The 20,072-nt window shown below is 40.9% G+C and overlaps 2 protein-coding genes across 9 annotated transcripts in view; one reads left to right on the top strand and one right to left on the bottom strand.

The window, feature by feature from the left end:
• Positions 1–6: 6 nt before the first annotated feature.
• LOC129363381 (phosphoinositide 3-kinase regulatory subunit 5-like) lies at positions 7–11,809 on the bottom strand. Of its 5 annotated transcripts, none has more exons than XM_055035469.1 (18): positions 11,655–11,809; positions 9,002–9,104; positions 8,431–8,531; positions 8,265–8,333; positions 8,002–8,140; positions 6,435–6,504; positions 6,173–6,350; positions 5,913–6,081; positions 5,386–5,454; positions 4,485–5,299; positions 4,271–4,396; positions 3,707–3,832; positions 3,520–3,613; positions 3,281–3,357; positions 3,095–3,188; positions 2,799–2,878; positions 2,141–2,259; positions 7–2,017 (listed from the first exon to the last, which is right to left on the bottom strand). In XM_055035469.1, exons 2-18 carry the CDS (start codon positions 9,099–9,101, stop codon positions 1,870–1,872), a joined length of 2,574 nt encoding a protein of 857 aa, XP_054891444.1. In that variant the 5' UTR covers positions 9,102–9,104; positions 11,655–11,809; the 3' UTR covers positions 7–1,869. The 5 variants fall into 5 exon arrangements, with proteins under 5 accessions (XP_054891444.1, XP_054891445.1, XP_054891442.1 ...); XM_055035470.1 differs by having other exon boundaries at positions 2,141–2,256; XM_055035467.1 differs by having other exon boundaries at positions 3,520–3,832.
• A 2,174-nt stretch (positions 11,810–13,983) lies between these two features.
• ntn1b (netrin 1b) overlaps positions 13,984–20,072 on the top strand; it is a 55,772-nt gene continuing 49,683 nt past the window's right edge. The window contains exons 1-4 of one of the 4 annotated variants that reach the window (XM_055035484.1): positions 13,984–14,139; positions 16,155–16,254; positions 16,365–16,524; positions 16,597–17,701. In XM_055035484.1, the coding sequence (XP_054891459.1) occupies positions 16,687–17,701 (1,015 nt within the window). In that variant the 5' untranslated portion in view covers positions 13,984–14,139; positions 16,155–16,254; positions 16,365–16,524; positions 16,597–16,686. The remainder of the gene's footprint in view (positions 14,140–16,154; positions 16,255–16,364; positions 16,525–16,596; positions 17,702–20,072) is intronic. The other 3 variants (XM_055035486.1, XM_055035483.1, XM_055035485.1) reach the window with 3 other exon arrangements.

The raw sequence follows: 20,072 nt of genomic DNA, 5'->3' as shown, positions 1-20,072 counted from the left end.
AAGAAGCCGCCAACGTTTCAGTGTGAAAATGAATGTCCAGTATGGGTTTAAAGGAAACTGATCATAACATCAAATTTCATATTTAAAAATGATGTTATCAGACGGACAAAATAGAAAGTTACGTGAAAAATCAGGAATTTTAAAAATGTAAATAAAAATTGCTACATAATTACAAAACACATCTAAGTCCAAATCAAAATGTTGAACATAAATGCAGGATACATCAGGTAATTTAAACATATTAGTCCAGGGTAAGATACTTTATGTGATAATGCCAGCATAAAGAGTAAAACTACTAAAACAATTTGTTTTTATTTTTCTCCCAATACTTAATTTTATGTGATAAATCAAAACAAAGTAGTGCATGATTGTAAAGTTGAGGTAAAGTGATCCATATTTTTCAAACACATGAATCTGTTTTGATGTGAATGATTACATTGAAGCTCTGGAAACACAATCAGCTTCATGTGTTTCACTGAATTTATGTCGATTTAAAGACATTTGTAAATAATTCAAATGTCTATTTCTTTTGTCCTCATAAGGCTAAAAAAAAGAAATCTTTTGTGATGGAAAACGAAATGTGGTTTTATTTTAGTTGACAATCAATTACAAATTGATCAAATATAAGTTATATGATTATGACCTTTGATTAGATTCATATGGAAATAAATAGCTTACGTGATCATACACATATATTGGTTATTGACTTTAAATCAAAATTCAAAAATATCACTAAGTCAGTTTTCTAAGAATGTCGGAAAATTAGTGACACTCAGTAGAGGCAGCAAGTTTTAATTTATTCTTTATAAGCATAAATACTATATTAAATCTGGGCTTTTAATGAACCATTTTTTATATAACAATCAGCTTCAGTGATGCATAAAAACAAGAACTAGATGGAGAAATATTTGCTAATGAATTTTTTTCCATTAGTCTGACGTCAAATCAAAAGTAACCTTTCAGTTTTAGGTCACTCAGGATGTTCAGAATTCTTATTTTCTAAATGAGAATTTAATCTCAGACATTTACTTACAATTTTTTAAATATTTGCCTTTTACTCTGAATACTTATCCGACCAAAATCACAGAAAATATATTCTCCCGGGGTTAGAATTTCTCACCAGTGAGAACAGTGTTAACAAGCAAGCCTGGCGGTGGCACCGCATTTCGTTTCCATCGACGTAGTTTTGAACTGAATTGAACTGCACGGAGTGGATAGATTGATATATAAAGGACTACCTCTAAACTCTTCAACTTGATCAAAACTATAACAAAAATCACAATAAATATATAACAGATTCGTGTTATTAAACATCATTAAAGTCGTCATTTCAGAGAAAAAAAACCCCCAAAACAAAACATTACTACGGCGATCACTGCCATTAGGAATTGATCAAATATAAGTTATATAATTACGACCTTTGATTAGATTCATATGGAAATAAATAGCTTACATGATCATACACATATATTGGTTATTGACTTCAAATCAAAATTTAAAGTCAATTAATTAGGAAACATTAGTGACGTCTTCATCTGACTAAAATTGCCACACGTAGAAAAACTTTGGAAATATTACAACGGTACCTTTACCAGTTTTTGGCATCAACCAAGACGCCATTAGAGCACCGTATTTTGTTTTTTTTAAAAACTACCGACGTAAAACAGTGAAAAATACAGCTTTTAACAGCAAAGTGTGAACACAAAACGGTCAATTATTTTCTTTCTTTTCTAAATTACGATGTAGACATATCAACAGCACAATAAATAAATGAAATGTTAAACCCTGTTCTTCGCCCCTATTCTTGGATTTTCCCCAATTGGCCTGTTCTTTGGGTCCTGGATGGTCAGACGGAGCTGGGGTCAGGGGTCACTGACCCGCAGCGGAGAAGGCAGTGACGGGAAGGCAGAGCAGGGAGCAGAACGTCGGGTGGAGGGGCTGGATTTGGCCCGGTAGTGTTTTGTAGGACCTCCAATCTGAACTGCTTCCTGGTTTGCTGCACAGCGACACCTCACACCTAGAGACCGGACAAACAACCTTTAAAACGCGTTTATTTTTAAGAAAGTTTGCTTCTGGTGGAGAAAAAAATAAAATAAAATACACGTTCCGCTTGTCTCGACCCAACGACAGACTTCGTTACCTCTTCACACTTTGGATGAAGGTCTTCTTGTCTTGGTCCAGACAAACAGCAAACGTGCTCCCATTCCCTTGAGCAGTCACTTGCATCTTGTCCACCTTCACTTCTGATATCAAGATCTGCTGCAAACACAAGAGTCAGGCCAGTTTTTGTTTTATTTCAAGAAACTATCCGCGAGTTTACTGATGAATGAACAAGAGTAAAAATGGAGCTGGCTAAAGAAGAATGGATTTTCTCCACAAAATTAAACAAAATAAAGGGATATTAAAACAGAAGTGAATAAGGAAACCCACTGAAAACTAAGATGTTTGTATTTTTGTTGATGATATCAAGAATTGAACTGCACAGCTGAAACCAATTTTTTTTTTGACAGAGTAATGACTTTCGAATTTGCTGCTGTTTTTACTAATTTGTGGCCTTTTCAGCTTTTCATATTTGCTGAATTTCCCCTTTTGCTTCCATTTTAGTCTGTAGTTCCAGCATTTTCTGCTTGTATTTTCTGTGATTGCGGCACTTTTTGTTTTTTCCATCACATTTTGCTTTTTGTATTTGGATGCTTTGGAGTTGGCAGTTCCTGATGTGAGATTGATTGGTTTTACTGGGTTGTGGCTTCAAAACAGGATTGCAAAGTAGAGTTTGTAGCTATAAAACCACCCTTCACCTGGTTGTAACCCTTTTTAGATTTGGAGCTCTGCTTCTTCACAACCTCTGTCATCGTCAGCTGCAGGCCCTCTTTAGAATCTGAATACAGGAGAATAAAACATGAACAAAAAAAAAAAACTAATTGGAAAGTGAACTTAAAGCACTTCATATGGAAGGCGAAGCAGCCCTGTTGGGGTGTGGCTGGAGCTGACATGGGGCCATGAAGGTTGTTCATATGAAAGCTTTTCAACCCCAATTTTAAATTCTTTTTCTTTTATGGCCCCAATTTAGCTCCGTAGATGCGTGCAGACTGACCCAGCTGCTCGGAGTCTCTGGACGTCTTCTGAAGGTTGATAGAGGTGCAGACCACCTCTTTGTGGATCCACTGGCTCCTTCCACTGATGGCCACCTGTAAACAGGACGCAGTTGGGATTAGTTTGGGGATGGCGGAAATAGAAACATTTGTTTGCAAAGGAGGAAGGGTGCGTAAAGAAACAATACCTTGTTGTAGGCCACATCGAGGGTGAGCGGAACAGCCTCCCGCTCTTCATCTATTCCCAACCTTTTACTCACAGCGCCTTCAGAAACAATGAAACACGTATGAATCTACACAAACACGTGTTTTTGTGGGGGGTTTTTATGTGTGTGTGTGTGTGTGTGTGTGTGTGTGTGTGTGTGTGTGTGTGTGTGTGTGTGTGTGTGTGTGTGTGTGTGTGTGTGTGTCGCAGCGTGTGACCAACCCATGGCTTTAACAGCTCTGGCTCCAGCTGTGTGTCCGAGCTCCAAGGAATGAATGAACACTTCCTTTCTCTTCTCTCCCCCTTCCAGGGTCAGCTGTGCAAAGGAAGGAACCAGAACATTTAAGACGGGAGGCGGAGGGGAGTCGATGTGTTCGATACGTGCTTCTGTGCGAGGTTGACCTCTGACCTCAGCCTGGTAGAGCTGCACCAGAACAGGCTGATCGGCGTGTCTGCAGTAATAGAGCACCAAGTCGGCCAGCAGGGGGAGGCGTTGCTCCGTGGCGCCAGAGACGTCGTCCTCCTTGGGAGCGGCCTGAGTTGTGGGAAATTAAGGGAAAAAGAAACAACAGCAGGGGGTATCTGCTTTTAAAAACAAATACCATAATAAGGAGTGGCAATTTTGGACAACTCCTGCCAGAATTGGCAATAAATATTGAAATAAATAGATGACTTGATAAAGTAATTAATGCGCCAACTGTTATGTCCAATAAAGACAGTTCCCCTAACAGTGGATAGTTTACATCCTTCACCATCATCCTCCCTGGTGAGATAAATGAGGCACCCCAATTAGCTCTTCACGCTAACCTTCGAACCTACATTGTCAGTCTGCGTTCAAACTAAAAAAACAAAAGAACCACGATTTGCGTCTGGTGGTTCTACAAAAACAAATGTTATTTATTCCAAGAAAACAAACTCCTAGCCTATTTTGGTCTTCTGCAAAAGCATGATCATTCTGGACTTATTTACTTACCTCACAGAGAACTTCAGAGGACAAGCTCAGCAGACTGAAGACATTGCGCTCATACCAGGGGTCCATCATACCCAACATCTGGGCTATATCTGTTGTACTGTCCTCCACTTCTTGGCAATTTGACTCCTGTCACAATGAAGAAAAATTAAGTAAGACGCCTTAAAAGTTTCTCTGAAGAAAAAGCGTCAAATCTCTTGCCGAGAGGTTGCAGTACCTGCCCTTCTGTTGGCATGTGTCCTGCTCCTGGACTTACAGGTTTTCTCTTGGTGGGAACAAAGTAAAACTGCAGCTTGCATGTCCTTGTGAGCTGGGGACACTTTCTCTCTTTCTGCTGCAGGTCGCTGTACGCCCGAGCGAGTCTCCCAGCCTCTCTGTCGCCCCCGAATGCCACCACCTTGACGACGGTCAGCACTTCCGCCTCATTCGCCTCGTCGCAGCTCAGAATCGGCCTTCTGCGGACACAGATGTGCCTGTGGGGAGCAGAAGGATCTACGGGGACCGTGGACATATTGAGATGACGAATATGTCTCATGGGGCTCCTGGAGTGTTTGAGCTGTGCCCCCGTCATCAGGTAGTCTTTGGTGATGTCTCCGTTGTAGCCCATGCTCCGGACGCGGCGAGATGCGCTCGGACTGTGCGGAGTCTTGAAGAGCAAGGAGAAGCGCTCCAATCCCAAGAGGGATTTGGACTTTTTCTTGGGTTTCTTTCTGACTTTCAGATGGCTGCCTTGCCCTTCCTCGGTGTCCTCGTGAGCCGTGTCCTCGCTGAAGTCGCTTTCTACTCCCGATGAAGCAGACGGCACGGACCAGCTGGAGGAGAGAGAGTACCCCGAGAAGGTAGAGTCCCTTGAGGAAGATGAGGCGGTGGAGATCCGATGGCTTTGAAACTGATCGTCTCGTTTGCTCGAGGAGTCCTGCTCGTCTTCATCGTCGATGCTAGTGTCAAAATTGTCATCCTCGTCTATTTTGGGGAAACTTTCTGGAGGGGAATCCAGGTCAGAGTCTACTGAAAGCAGGTCTTTTAGTACATCTGGATGAACAAGAAGACAGGAAGGAAAGTTGGGGAAACAATACTGATGCACAGCAGCTAACAGTGGATGGAATATGTTGAATTACCAAAATTGTCGTCATCCCACAAACATGTGTGGCATTTAGGGTAGGGCAGCGTTAGAATCTCTAAAGACCCTAAAATGAGAAAGAGATGCTTGGCTCAAACAAAAAGTGAGAATATATACGTCACAACTTCTTTTCAGAGAACTTTGTATAATTCACAGGGCCTTGCAAAGGTATTCAAAAAGCAGGGATTTTTTTTGTACCCCCTACCAATGAAGGGTAGAACATAATTCTGAACCCCCCCCCCTCCAAAGTATAATTAGTAAATAATTGTACATTGGTATGAATCAGACTGTTCTGTGAAGGTCTCAGAGGTTTTATTTGAGAACATTAGATAACAAAGAACACCATGAAGACCAAGGAACACAGCAAAAAGGCGGAGAAGTTTGAAGCTGGTTTAGGTTATAAAACAACCTCTATACGAAACCCCAGTAAAATAATTTGAAACTTGTGGATGCATCACAACTAAATTTGGGAAAGGAGAATAGTTTTGGAAGGCACTGTGCACAGGCCTCATCTTTGCGCCTCACCAGTCTCTAAGCAACCGTCAGCAGAAGGGACAGAGAGACTGTCTCTGAGCTTCTCCAAGATGCGGTGAAGTCCCTCCCTGGCAGCCGTGTGATCCGCCACAGAGGTTGCCGTCTCCATGCTGCCAGTTATCGTCTCATAAAGCTGCTCCAGCTCGTACAGCTCTTTCTCCTGAGGTTAAATCAAGAAGGACGTTCTTTGACAAAAGACAAGAACAAATGGCTCGACAGCTAAAACGCCATCCGTGTTTTTGGGTGTTCACCTGCAGGGCTGCGTGGAGAACCCGCAGGTCCAGTTTGGTACCGAAAGCAGCCTGGAAGCTATGAAGGATAAGAGTCGTTATGATGTTCCTGCTGGAGTGATGCATGGCACTGAGGTGCTCAGAGGTCAGCTGGACCTCCTGGGGGGCGTCAGCATCTGGACTCACCAACAGGACCACTCTGATGCAGACATTTACAGATATTTAAGACGTGTCCAACCTGTAATTTCGTTTTTGTTACCATGAAGCTGAACAACGTACTTACAAGGTTTTAGAGCAGTTAACATCAGGGGAAATAGCCTGCTCTGTCCTTACCAGTCGCTGAAATGAAATACCTGCAATAAAAAGGCAATAAAGTGTGAACAGGATGCAAAAGCTCTGTGAATGTTTTAGTAATTCAGTTGTTCCACAATTAAAAACGTCTCAAAGCAAATTGATGGAAACATTCACAAGACAGCAATGGGGTCCATCAATGATTCCCTTCGTTTTATGGTGCGACCAATGTCTTGCACCAATATTTTGGTTGTTCTTGGCAAAATTTCCACAAGTAAGTTGGAGTTAAATGCCACCGAAAAAATATAGAAAAATGTGCATATAGACGAGGAATCAACTGTACTTTAAAAATGAATGAGTTTGTCCACATGGTCATATGACTTGGATACTGCTGTATTAGGAACTCGGGAACAATTTTTTGTTGTTGTTTTGTTTTCATTACTCTGAAAAATGGTGGAAATGGTCAAATGTGAGACCACGTCGCAAAAATGTTAATAGTTTTTGTCAGGTAGGATCTTTAATTTGTTGTGTACACAATACAAAGCAAAACTTTATAAAAAACTCTTTTTGAAGCGCATGTTAACAAATATTACATTTTAGCTTTTTTTCTTGTGACTATTATGATTGAAAAGTTTTTCTCACTTCCTACATCTGACATTGAACAGTCTTTTAGCTGTTTTTGGGCCATGTTTTTCATTTGCCTATCACTTTGCTGCTGATTCACATTGTGAATGTGAACCAAAACAAATGTGGCTAACATGTTTAACATTGGTTAGGATGTCTTTTGTCTCTTCGTAAATTACTGAAACCATCATTTGAAGACAGAATTTTGTTATTCAAAAAAATGAGCTGATTTTGGCTAACTGGAACATACTTACAATCCTGTTGCTTAAAAGCTGCAGTATATGACTTTTATCAAAGATATTTTTGTACATGTGAGTTGAAACTGCCAGTATGTCGTGACAGTATAGTATGAGACAGAAAATCTGTGAAAAAGTCAAGCTCATCTGCATTCGCCGAGTTCTAACTGGAAGCAACCAATCAGAGCCCAGAGGCTCCTGGCATTGTCAAGACGTGCTCTCTGCCACTATACATCTTCTCCCAGTCAACAAAGCATGTCATGAATGCTATTGCTAGTTAGCGTAGTCAGTGATGACAGTGGATAAACAGTTTTCCTGTAATAATGAGCTGTTTCGCCACAATTAGTACATTTAGGAGCACGTTCACACGTGTAATTGACAGCACCTAGGCCCTCCTCCTGGCTCTGGTTGGTTGTCTTAACTGTAGATTTCTTCAAAAAGGCAAAAGTAGGTCAGGGAGGAGGTGGAAAAATTCGGTTTTTTCGCACATTATGCTGTTATGACATGGTGATAGTTTTGACAGTTATGTAAAAAAACAAAAAAAAAAAACAAATAGATATATTCTTGTAAAAGTTACATTCTGCAGTTTTAATACAAGCTGTCCTGGCCTTTACAAATAAAACTATGTGAAATGGAACTAAATGTTTTGAAGGTTCAAACACATTTTCTAGACACTTTTTATATAAACGTTTTGTCCACCTGGAGCTCGAATCTCCTGCTCGATGACGACAAGCAAACGCCTGCTGGCGGAGCTGCAGGGCTCGGGCCAGGCCAGGAACTGGTGGAACAGCAGGTAGGCCTCTTGGAGAACGCCGCATCCTGCGCCCAAGTATGGGCTCTACAAAAGAGAAAGGGAGAAAAAGAAAATGCTGACAGTTTTGCAAAAGAAAAAAACTGAGAAAAAAAAAAAAGGATCAGTGCGCACTTGTTCCTTTTCCGCAACACCAACAACTGAAACTCACTTTGAGAAGAGCAGCAGAGAACAGGAGAGTCAGGGGAACCACCAGTTCATACTGGCACTCCTCCAGAACCTGCGGAACAATTCAAAATCTGAACTTTGACAGATTGCAGACGTGGATGTGGGTTGCGTTGTTGTTTTTGTTTTGTTTTGGGTTTTTTTTAACTCACCTTCTTTGTTTTTTGCAGTATTTTCTGCAGGAGGATGAGGAAGTTGTGGGGATGTCGCTTCACAAGTTCCTCCAAACACCAGCGGCTTATGCACAGTCCAGCTTATTAGACAGACAAAAGTAGACACAACCTGTAACTAACTAACTAACTAAGACAAAAGCAGACACAACCTGTAACTAACTAACTAACTAACTAACTAACTAACTAACTAACTAACTAACTAACTAACTAACTAACTAACTAACACTCTCTCTCTCTGGTTGTTCCGACTATTCATACACGCAAAGAAGTGATGAATGCTACCCATATTATCCAAACTCCGGTTTCTCTTCTCTATGACTTTATGAATGAAACTAGATATTTCAAAACTAGCGTGGGCTGATTGGTTCCGCGCGCGCGTCACCGCTTTCATTTCCCACTTTCTCTGACCAGTCCAGACGGGTTTTTTTTTTTTTCATGCAAGCTAACTTTATCCGGCTGGTTTTCTCATCATTTACACGTGTACATCTTTTACCCCACAGCCGTCCGTTTCGTGACATTAACGCCGAAAGCCAACATGTCCGCGTCTTACCGTCCCAGAGCTTCTTGTCGGGGGAGTTGACTCCCAGGTGACAGAGGCAGCGCTCGAGACTGTGCTGGATACGGTCCTCCGTGCACGAGCTCTGCTCCATCGCCTGGAAGGCCCGTCCACAGATGATAGAAGAAGAAGAAAGAAAAAAGACAAAACAAAGAGTGAGCCGACGAAGGTGCCCTGACTTCCTGTTTGCCGACGGTGTCAGTAAATAGTAATCATTGTTCGCTCCGTCCCGGCCGCAGAAAACAAGCGCTCTGTGGACGCGGATGTCGGCACTGAAAGCGGCCCGACACTTCCCACTAGTGAGTCACACGCCATCAGAGTGGACCGGAGATGAGCTGGTGGAAAACAGACGGCCACAGCTTCTACTTTTTTTTCTGCTTAAAATTAGTCGTCCACATCAGATTTTTTTTTTTTTTTTTTTTGAATGACTAAACACCGGACGGAAATATTGCAGGTCCGCTTCCTTTCAGATCCTTAAAAGCTCAAAAGTATATATATATATAAAAAAAAAGAAGTAACCAAGCTGTAAATCTTCAGGAACACGTTTGACTCAGTGGCTGGAAGGTTGTGGTTTATGTAGGCCAGTTGGGCGCTGACAAAAGTCACGAGTGCTTTAACTGGGCCAGGGCTGGGCCTACTGGACTCCAGAAGAACCGACCAGATGTCAACAAGGAGGAACATTCAAACTGTAAATCTGTGGAAGAAATTTTACATGATTGGGGATAAAGATTTATAGTCAAGTAGAGTGTGGGGTGAAGTCCAGCCTTTTTCTGGTGATGGCGTTTCTTTAAACTTAAACCTTTTCTATCTAAAAGATAACTATGACGTTCTGGCTTTTGGGGATTGGCTACCCCAACTTGACTGATGTCACCACTTGATTTTTATGACTGGTCCAGTTAAACGAGATGAATGTTGAATCGGATCGTCAGACCAGATGCTTTCGGTGGTTCTACTCTAAAAATTTGGGACTTGATGGAGTTTTTATTGTTGCTTCCCCTTCACTATGGATGGACTTGTCTTATGCTAATTATTTATTCCTATTTGTAGATTCCCCCCCCCCTTAATTTTTATCATTCATTCCCTGACCCATTTGTATGGCACAGCGAGTGTTCTTCTACAGGACTTCAATCAGCCTTGTTGTTAAGCTTAAAGTGCTTTGTGAGTGGAACTGGATGGGTATTTACACAACGATTTAAATAAAATATGATCCAGTTGTAATGAACAAACAAACAAAAAAAAACAGCTTAGCGAGTATCATTTTCAAGAGTGCCGTCTTAACGCAATAGGATATGAATTAATTATTTTTAAATATGTTTTTTTTTGCATATTTGTTGATGGAAACAAATCTAGCTCCTCTTCCGTCTCCCAGTGCTTCCAGTGCTCACCGGTAACTACCAGTAAGAGTCAGGAAAAGGGTCTTAACGCTATCAATCACGCTAAGGATAGTTAGCATAGCCACCGATGACTGTGGATTGACAGTTGTCCTGGAACTGTAAGTCCTTTCTCCGCCATTAGCACATTTAGCAGCACATTCACGAGAAGGATTGACAGTGCTGAGACAATATCCCAGGCGCTGATTGGTTGTTTTTGGTGCATTTTCTCAGAAGACAATAGCAGGTCAGAAGGAGAAGGTGGACATTGATCTTTTCATAGATTGTCTGTCTCATATTATACTGTCACAACAAAGACAGTCTTAACAAATGACATATTTTTTTATTGTAAACTTTAATTACATTGTTTTTGTACCTTGGGGTACACTTTACCTTCCCCTTAACCACAATTCATCCTACTCAGTCATTTCTTGAATAAGAGTTTTTTTTTATTCTTAGGTTGTTTATTTCCCCTGCTTATTTTCTGTTATATATATATGTTTTTTTTACCTGGTGTGAATTTACACGCTCCGACTTGCTTGTTGTTCCTTTCACACCTGAATTTCCCCACTGAGGGACGATAAAGGGTTTTTCTATTCTATTCTACCCTTCTCACTCACCTACTTTCTTCTCCTACTACTCTCCAATTTTGCGTTACTCGCTGCAGTCGACTTAATGTTACCTCTCTCAAAACCACCAGTTAGATGTGGCAGATGGCCGCAAGCCTTCAGCAGTTTGACATCAAGGCTAAGAGTGACTTTTAAATTTATTTTCCACTCTCAACGTCTCCTTCCTCAAAAAGTGCCTGAGGTGTCCTGCTTGGACAAAAAGCCAGACTGTGAATTGTCCACGGAGGAAGCAGGTGTTGATCTGTTTGTAAGTCAGTCGGGCGGCGTTGTCCGGTAACCTCTGTGTAAAACCTGACCTGTCAGGAAGCGAAAATGCCCACTGGGGCCTCCCATGGTTAGGTTTGAAGACTCAATAAGTCTTTAGGCTGCTTAATTGAGCCTAAAAAAGGTCCAAATTCATGCACGCGCAAATGTGTGACGTCCTGCTCAATGATGGCACATACTTTAATAGGAAGGGGAACAGGAAACATGTAGAACTTGAAAAACGGTGTGCAGTTGTTGTACGAGCTTTATGACAGAGGCTCGCTACTCCTGTAGAGAAAGTTGTAACTTAAAACACCTAAATGAGACAGAGTATAACACAAATAACATCACTTTCTCCCCTCACCCAGAAGAAATGAAATTATTTGAGAAAAACAAAACTCTTACCGCTAATTATGGCCTTCCTGGATCATCCTTTATCTACTGCAGCTGAGAGGCGCCAGCAGGGGCAAAGACCAGCGCCACATCCTCCTCTTGCTGCTTTTAAAAAAACAAAACAACAATAAAAAACGGACCCTTTAACTGCACACTCAAGATGGCAAGTGCAGCAAAACAGGAACTGTCTGAGTCTTTTTTGCTGAAGTGGTTTTATGTTACGCACAACTGCTGCTGGAGGCGGGGCCTTCTGTCTGACAGCGGTCATCTAAGCCAATCAAGATCAGGTCCATACCTGATCCTGGCCCCCTGTCAGCTTCTGCTCACATTCAGACCAAGGAGAAAGAAAGTTCACCTCACTTCTAGTCTAAGGGTTTAGCATAGAGCTCAGAACAGACCCACACAACAGATTGCACAGCGTCGAGGTCAATCGACTGAAAAAGCTGTGCGTGCCAAAACGAGGCGACCTTTGCCTGTTCGACTGGATTTCAGAAGAATCCTATAGATTTCTACTGACAAGACAACAGCATCTTGTCATCAAGGCAACAAGACGATGGTCCCAACGTTGTCTTGTTGGTACCAACACAACACAATGTGGTCAAAGGGGTAAATCCCATCTTATTATTGGTAGGGGTGAGAGGGGGGGGGGGGGCATAAACGGAAAAATTTATGTGATGTAAAATGTGGTTTTAAAAATTTTTAAACCACATTCAAGTTGCAGGACCAAAAATGACGAGTAATGCACATCAAACGTGTTTTTCTCAGTGAACAAACTGCTGAGAAGGAAAACTAACATTCAAATGTTGCTCAGATGCGAGTTTTGTTCAGTCTGATCTAAACTCTGCTACACCTTTACAAAAATCTTAAGGTTCTGCATAAAAAAAGCTTTAATGAGAAGCTGCTCTAAAAAAAATTCCCCATAAACATTGCTTTATTGAAATGGTCCATTAAAAGTCAACCAAAAGTGTCAACTTTGTATGAAGAGTATCATTATTTACCGAAAGACACTTCATGGCAACAGTCGTAAACATTCATAAAGCCTCCTGTCATGTCATGTCAGACCCTTCAAATAAAGTGTTACCAATGCTTCAAACTGGTTAACGTTTGTTCCTTCAACTGACCTTTGAGAGGACTGAGGTCAGAACAGGCAACAGACTGGACATTTGAACTTGAGTGTACACCTGAAATTTAGTTTTATTTTTCAATAACCAGTGTCCTATAGGAAGTCGCCCTCAGCAGTTTTTCAAGCTAAAAAGACATTTTAACAAAACAGGAACCTATTATTGTTTATCTCTTCAAGACCATTGCAGAGCACCTTCCATGGAAAGACATTACAAATGACCTTTGAAACAATATTTCCTTTTTCCCCCCCTAGTACAAGCAGTTATAACACATTTTAAAAATTTGAATTCAACCATTCTACAACAGGAAATAATTATCCAAAAGTGGAAGTTACGCATCTTACCCGGATTGGCCGTAACAGGAAAGAAGTTGCGTTGCTAAGAGGTCTTGTGTAAGTTCATGACATCAAAATTAGAAAAAGACTGCGTAATCAAGAAGAACAAACTATTCCCTTTAGTAAAACATGAGATCAGGACTTATGTTTGCAGTAGTTGTGACTGAGTGAACCTCAAGACGGCAACAAAAACAGGACATTCGTCTGAGCACCTGAGATCCTTTTGTTTTTTTAAATGCTTTTAAGCTTTTCAGGTACAATTTTTTTTCAGTGCTCATTTATGTATTTGTTTCCCTGCATGCTTAAATAGCACATTTGTATTAAAGGAAAGTTAGAAATGTCATCATTATTTCAAGAAAGCATTATGCTGCTGGTTGTTGATTTACGATGAAAAAAATATAAATAAAATATTAATAGCATTCTCGAGGTTAGTTTCAGCTCAATGAGGCCTTGTGATTGGGCCCCGGAACCAATGTAGCCTAGAGGCACTTTACAAAAACGAAGGAGAATTAATTTTTTTTCACCTAATCCAATAATAATAGAGACAAATAGAAAGATACTTATATTGATTCCAATTGTATGTTAGAGAGTTATGAGACAAATAATCTGTGAAAATGCATCTAATTCCTTTGGCTCCTCCCAGTGCTCCCAGTTCTAACTAGGAACAACCAATCAGAGCCAGGAGGCAGGCCTCAGCGTTGTCAATCACTCCTGTCTCTCTGTTGTGAATGCTAAAGCTAGTTAGCATGGCAACCGACTGCGGCTGATAAACGGTTTTCTGTAACGGTAAGTTGTTTCTCCGCTATCAGCGCGTTTAGCTGGACGGACACGGGATTGGTTGAAAGATGCAAGACCCGCCCCCTCCTGGCTCTGATTGGTTGTTTTTGGTCCGGCGCCAGGTATGTTTTCAAACGGCAACGCTAATTGAGGAAGGATACAGGAGATCAACACTTTCGCAGGATAACCGGCTAGTTTCTTATTTTTTTTCTCCATAAAAGTCACATACCGCAATTTTAAAAGGCAAAATCTTAACTGCACAAGGTAATATCACAAAGTTATGAAACTTTTTACAGTGGAAAACAATTTTTTTAGCAACTCAACAGCTTGAGCTAGCTTAAAACAATGTCAATGGTAATGTAAGATTTTTATTTTTGTTTTGTTTTGTTTTTGCAACAACTTCATTTTGAAATGAGGACATTTCATTTAAAGAAGGGGAAGAGTGTAAGATGATTTACTTTTCATTTTCATTTGATATGGTTTTATAGAAGATCAGTTATTTACTAAAGATGTTTCACAGCTAAGGAATTGTGCTGTGCCTTAAAGAGGAGCTATTAATTTCTTCTTCTGTTTTTTTTTTAGTGTAAGATTTATTTTTTGTTTGTTTTTGCAACAACTTCATTTTGAAATGAGGACATTTCATTTAAAGAGGGGGAAGAGTGTAAGGCGATTTATTTGTTCTTTTCACTAACACCCTGCTAGAAAAATGTTGACATGAGACTGTGGTTGCCAATGTACTCAGATGTGGTTATCTTTTCTTTTTCTTTTTTTCTAGCTGCGGTTTCAGAGTTAATCGTTGCATGCCACTGTGTTACATCTGATATACAGTTTATTATTTCATTTACGTTTTCTGATGAACCCATGAGCAAAATCATCTTCACGGTTAGTTAGAATAAGTAAGCTGATGGCATATATTCAGCACAGAAATATTGATTAAAGTCCACTTGAATAAAACGTGCCACAGCCATTGTGCTGCTTCAGAATCTAACTGTTTGCGTCTGCGGCAGTGCAACGAAAATAAATTAAGACTCAACCACAGAACTGAGAAGACAGAAGACATGCATCGATAACGGAGGAGCAGGAAACTCGCTGCAAAATGAAAATTCTGCATGGCTGCAGCTCTTATCTGACATCAGTGTGGCCAAAGAAGAGTTACATTTAAACATTTGACACAAGCATGGAAACCACCTGAAAAAGTTATAGTATTGAGTAAAAGCCCAATATTTCTCACCAGTCGCCTTATTAAGTGAAACTCGTCATACACAGAGTGACATATTCTAAGCCTTTGTGTCTTGTGATTTTGATGATTATGGCTTACCGACAGTGAAAACCAAATATTTCAGTGTCTCAGCCAATTAGACTGTTCTTCAAAAGATTATGAATATAAATTCATGGTGTCTCAAACTAATCAGCTGATTAACTCAAAACACCTTAAAAGGTTTTCTGAGCCTTTAAGCTACCACTCACTCTGGGTCAGTTGGCTTTGATACACAGAGTTCTGTATCCAATGATATTAAAGACGGAATTTTATCATGTGAAATTGTCCTTTTTGAGCTTGACATCGTCTTCAATGCTTCAATGACCATAGCGTTCCTGTTCTTGATTGGCCAGCACAGTCCCCTGACCTTTAACCCTGTTGAAGTATCATGGAATATCATCAAGAGGACAACGAAAGACACCAGACCCAGTAAGGGAGATGACCTGATGGCAGCTGTTAAAGCAACTTGGTCTTCCATTGCACCCACACAACTCCACAGGTTGATCCCCTCAAAGCCCCGGCACAATTCATTGCTAAAGGAGCCCCGACCAAGTCCTGAGTGCACAGAAATGCGTGTACTTTTCATGATCCTGATTCGTTTTCATTTGGTCTGATGTGATATTCTAATTTTCTGAGGCGTTGAAGTTTGGGTTTTCTTGACGCACACGCCGTAACAATTAAGTTTTAACAAAATAAAAGCTTGAAATATTTTATTCCACGCGTCACGAAGTTCTTTAAAATGGCCGTTTCACTTTCTGAGATGACTGGGAAAAAATATTGCACTTTCATGCAACATTCTGATGTGTTTTAGATATATTACATTTTAGTATTGTTGTGAATACTGTCACTTAACTGAAATAATTACATAAGTTTCTTTTTTATTTTTTGCAAAAAAAAAAAAAAAAAAAGAAAGAAAGAAAAACGTTCTGGGGAAAAAAAAAGACTTAAGCCATTATTGAAAGACATAATATCCACGTAGTTCCGATATTTCACCGGAAGATGTCGCCGTTTCCCTTTACAGGTCAGAGATCCGTTTCCAGCGTTCAGACGCTGGTGGACTCCTCTTCTCTCCCCCCTCCTCCCATTAGAATAGAGAGGGAACGGGACAGACAGTGATAGAGGTGGGCAGAGGTGTGAAAGAGGGGACCGACTGAGACAGAGGCAGGCAGCCAGTTGGGCATTTGCCATTTATTTTCTCACTTCTTCTATTTTTTCTCTATCTTATTTCCAGAAAGGAGGGAGAGTCTATTGCACCTTTTTGTTTCGTGCGTAAACTGGATAAAGGGTGTTTTTTTTTTCTCCTCCAAATTCTGCGTGGGGACCTCCAAGTCTTTCAGCCTGAGCTGTCCACTTGAGAGGTGGTAGTCTGGGTGGAGTTTTCCTTTCCCCTTGTAAGGATATTTCTAGAAAAAAAAACATCCAGAAACCATTACATCCAATTGTCCTAATTCATTTTCTCTCAGTGTTTTGCCGCAGGTGCTGTTGAGGTGATAACCGTGCTTTCCCGTGTGTTTTTGCATCGGCCCCCCGCGGCGCTGGGATTAAGTCCTACCATGAGACGGCTTTTGGAGACGTGGGTCGCAGTGCTGACAGCTTGCGCGCTGGCCGGACGCGCCTCCGCGGGATACGGGCTGAGCATGTTCGCCGCGCAGTCCTCCCCGCCGGACCCGTGCTACGACGAGAACGGGAACCCGAGGCGGTGCATCCCCGACTTCGTCAACTCCGCTTTCGGGAAGGACGTGCGCGTGTCCAGCACCTGCGGCGCGCCGGCGGCCCGCTACTGCGTGGTGACCGAGAAGGGAGAGGAGCGCACACGGGACTGCCACACGTGCGACGCCACGGACCCCAAGAAGTCCCACCCGCCCGCCTACCTGACGGACCTCAACAACCCGCACAACCTGACCTGCTGGCAGTCGGAGAACTACGCGCAGTACCCGCAGAACGTCACCCTCACGCTGTCGCTTGGGAAAAAGTTCGAGGTCACCTACGTGAGCCTGCAGTTCTGCTCGCCCAGACCCGAGTCCATGGCAATCTACAAGTCCATGGACTACGGCAAGTCCTGGGTTCCGTTCCAGTTCTACTCCACGCAGTGCAAGAAGATGTACAACCGGCAGAACAAGGCGACGATCACCAAGCAGAATGAGCAAGAGGCTATCTGCACGGACTCCCACACCGACATGCACCCGCTGACCGGCGGCCTGATCGCCTTCAGCACCCTGGACGGACGGCCGTCGGCGCACGACTTCGACAACTCGCCAGTGCTGCAGGACTGGGTGACGGCCACCGACATCAAGGTGATCTTCAGCCGGCTGCACACGTTCGGCGACGAGAACGAGGACGACTCGGAGCTGGCGCGCGACTCCTACTTCTACGCCGTGTCGGACCTGCAGGTCGGCGGACGGTGCAAGTGCAACGGGCACGCGTCGAAGTGCGTCAAAGACCGCGAGGGGAACCTGGTGTGCGAGTGCAAGCACAACACGGCGGGGCCGGAGTGCGACAGGTGCAAGCCCTTCCACTACGACCGGCCATGGCAGCGCGCCACGGCCAGGGAGGCCAACGAGTGCGTCGGTAAGTCAAAACCTCTCTTATTGTTAATTCTGACTGGAATTTACACCGATATATATATATATATATATATATATATATATATATATATATATATATATATATATATATATATCTATAATAAAAATAACTAAAAATCAATTTTGAATTTAAGCAATTAAACAATTGGGCACAAATCATTTTGGTTGATCAGAATCACTGTTTCTGAGTAGAAACATCCAGAGAAAATGTTTCTTTAAAAATCGTTTCCATGAACAAACGTGTTTAAATTCGAGTTATTCTTATTTTTATTTTCCCGACAATTTTTCTCAAATTAAATAATTAAATTCTGACTATATATGGACGTAAATGTTGGGGCATATATGTGAACTTATATTTAAGTACAACTAACAGTTCATTTACCCTTGGATGAGAGTATTTATCGGAAAATTTCCTAATTTAAAATCACCTTTGATAATCTATCACAAGCTGATATCAGTTTATATGTTTATTTTTCCACTGCTGCTGTCATGGTTACACACATTTTAATGGATGCAGAGAATCCCCTCTGTCAACAATATAAAATCTCTGCTGTCCCTATGGCCTGGAAAATCACAGTTAACCATCTTTACTGTTCCTTTCATCAAGTCATCTGGTTTCAGCAACTTCAGCAGTTTTGTTTTTATTGTTATTGATATTTTCTTGCTGATAAATCTGAGCGATGTCTGAGCCAGGTGCGTTGCTGGACCTGATGCCTAGATCTGAATACCAATGAAATCCAAGGCCAATTTTTTTTTCAATATTTATATGTGGATGTTTTCCGCCATCTCACCTGAGCTAAGATGAACAAAAATGAACAAAAACCTTCTTTCCTGCTGAATTAGTGACTTCAATTCTTTTCTAGTCATATTTGTGTTATTTTTTGTAACATAAAAAAGGAATGTATTGCTAACCCAATATCTTCTTAATTTGAACATGTATGTTTAACATTTCTCAGATTATATGAAGTTTTATTGTTACTTTTAATGCCATCTTATCTCCAGCACAGTGCATAAAACAGGAAAGGCTGTGCGCGGAAACAGATTTCCAAATCTAACACCCTGCACTTAAAATATGGTGTACTCTTCTTTCCTTTTTACCATGACTGTGATTGTTCAAAACCTATTGTCATAACCACAAACTCAACTTTAAAACACCACCAACTAATATTTATTTATGGTGAATAATGTCAAAGATTTAAGACAGAAAAAATGGAGGAGGTTCCTGAGAAAACAGGAAAAAAAGGGAAAAATTAAACCATGCAGTTAAGAGCTTCGTTGATGAAGCCTGTTTAGGTTTTGTGGCAAAGTTTTAGTCACGTTTTTGTCTCACGGTTTCCTACATGACAAATAAAAAATATACTTAAATGAATATGCTAAATATCAACCAGTTTTAAAAATGTATGTTATCAATAGGCCGATGATGATAACAAATTTTGCTGGATGATAAATTATCCCACGTTATTTCAATAAATGATAATATTGTCATTTTGAGATCATTTTCAAGTAACATAAGTTTAATGGCATAATAGTGCCAGGACACATTGTAATGAAGATTTGACTCTGAAACTGGAAAACATTTTAAATATCAAAAATAAATTAACTAAACAACAAAAACAACCAATAAAATCAATTATGAAGTGTCTGGAAATCAAAATTGCCCTTCAGAAAAAGGGACTGGTTGAGACCAAAGCAATAGACTGAAGATTATTGTCATCCGGTTTTTGGTAGAAAAAAAAGACACAAAAGAGAAAAACAATAAATCGTACAAATGGAAAGTATGTATCTTGTTTTAATTTATTATACAGTAAATTGATTTATTACTTATTGTGACAGATGTAGATGTCAGTTAAATTTCAACAAAATATCAAGATCAGATGCAATCGGCAAAGACGGCTCCATGTTTGGAAGCTTTGGTTGCAAGCAAGTTTAACTTTAGCATTAATGCTAATGCTTTCGACTAGCTTAAAGGTAAACATTTCCTCTCTAAAAGCCAGTTTTCATTGTGTACACTAGAATATTTAAGTGTTGCCATGATGTTAATATGCTGTGGTCTTTCAGTGGTAGTGATAGAAATAAAAAATAACATCCTCTTTACTGAGACAAGCAATGAAAATAGGAGAGTTTGTTCATCAAAAGCTGAAGAACCTTATATTTATTGAATCAATGTTTTAAAGATAAACTCCCGCTTGTTGAAAAGAGCTGTGGAAAGCCACTTCCTCCTTAAAGAGTCCATATTTCCATCAGTGAAAACCCAATCGCCCACAATCGAGCTGAACGATTCAACTGGGCTGGACGCCTTTTCAGCAAAGTGGGCTTGTCCAAACACGCACCAGCCGACATTTCCTACTTTAATG

This window comes from Poeciliopsis prolifica, unplaced genomic scaffold (assembly GCF_027474105.1).
Source record: "Poeciliopsis prolifica strain line A6 unplaced genomic scaffold, Auburn_PproV2 SCAFFOLD010, whole genome shotgun sequence".
NCBI lineage: Eukaryota > Metazoa > Chordata > Actinopteri > Cyprinodontiformes > Poeciliidae > Poeciliopsis > Poeciliopsis prolifica.
The sequence above is the reverse complement of the archived record's forward strand: the minus strand, read 5'-3'. Positions and strand labels throughout refer to the sequence as shown.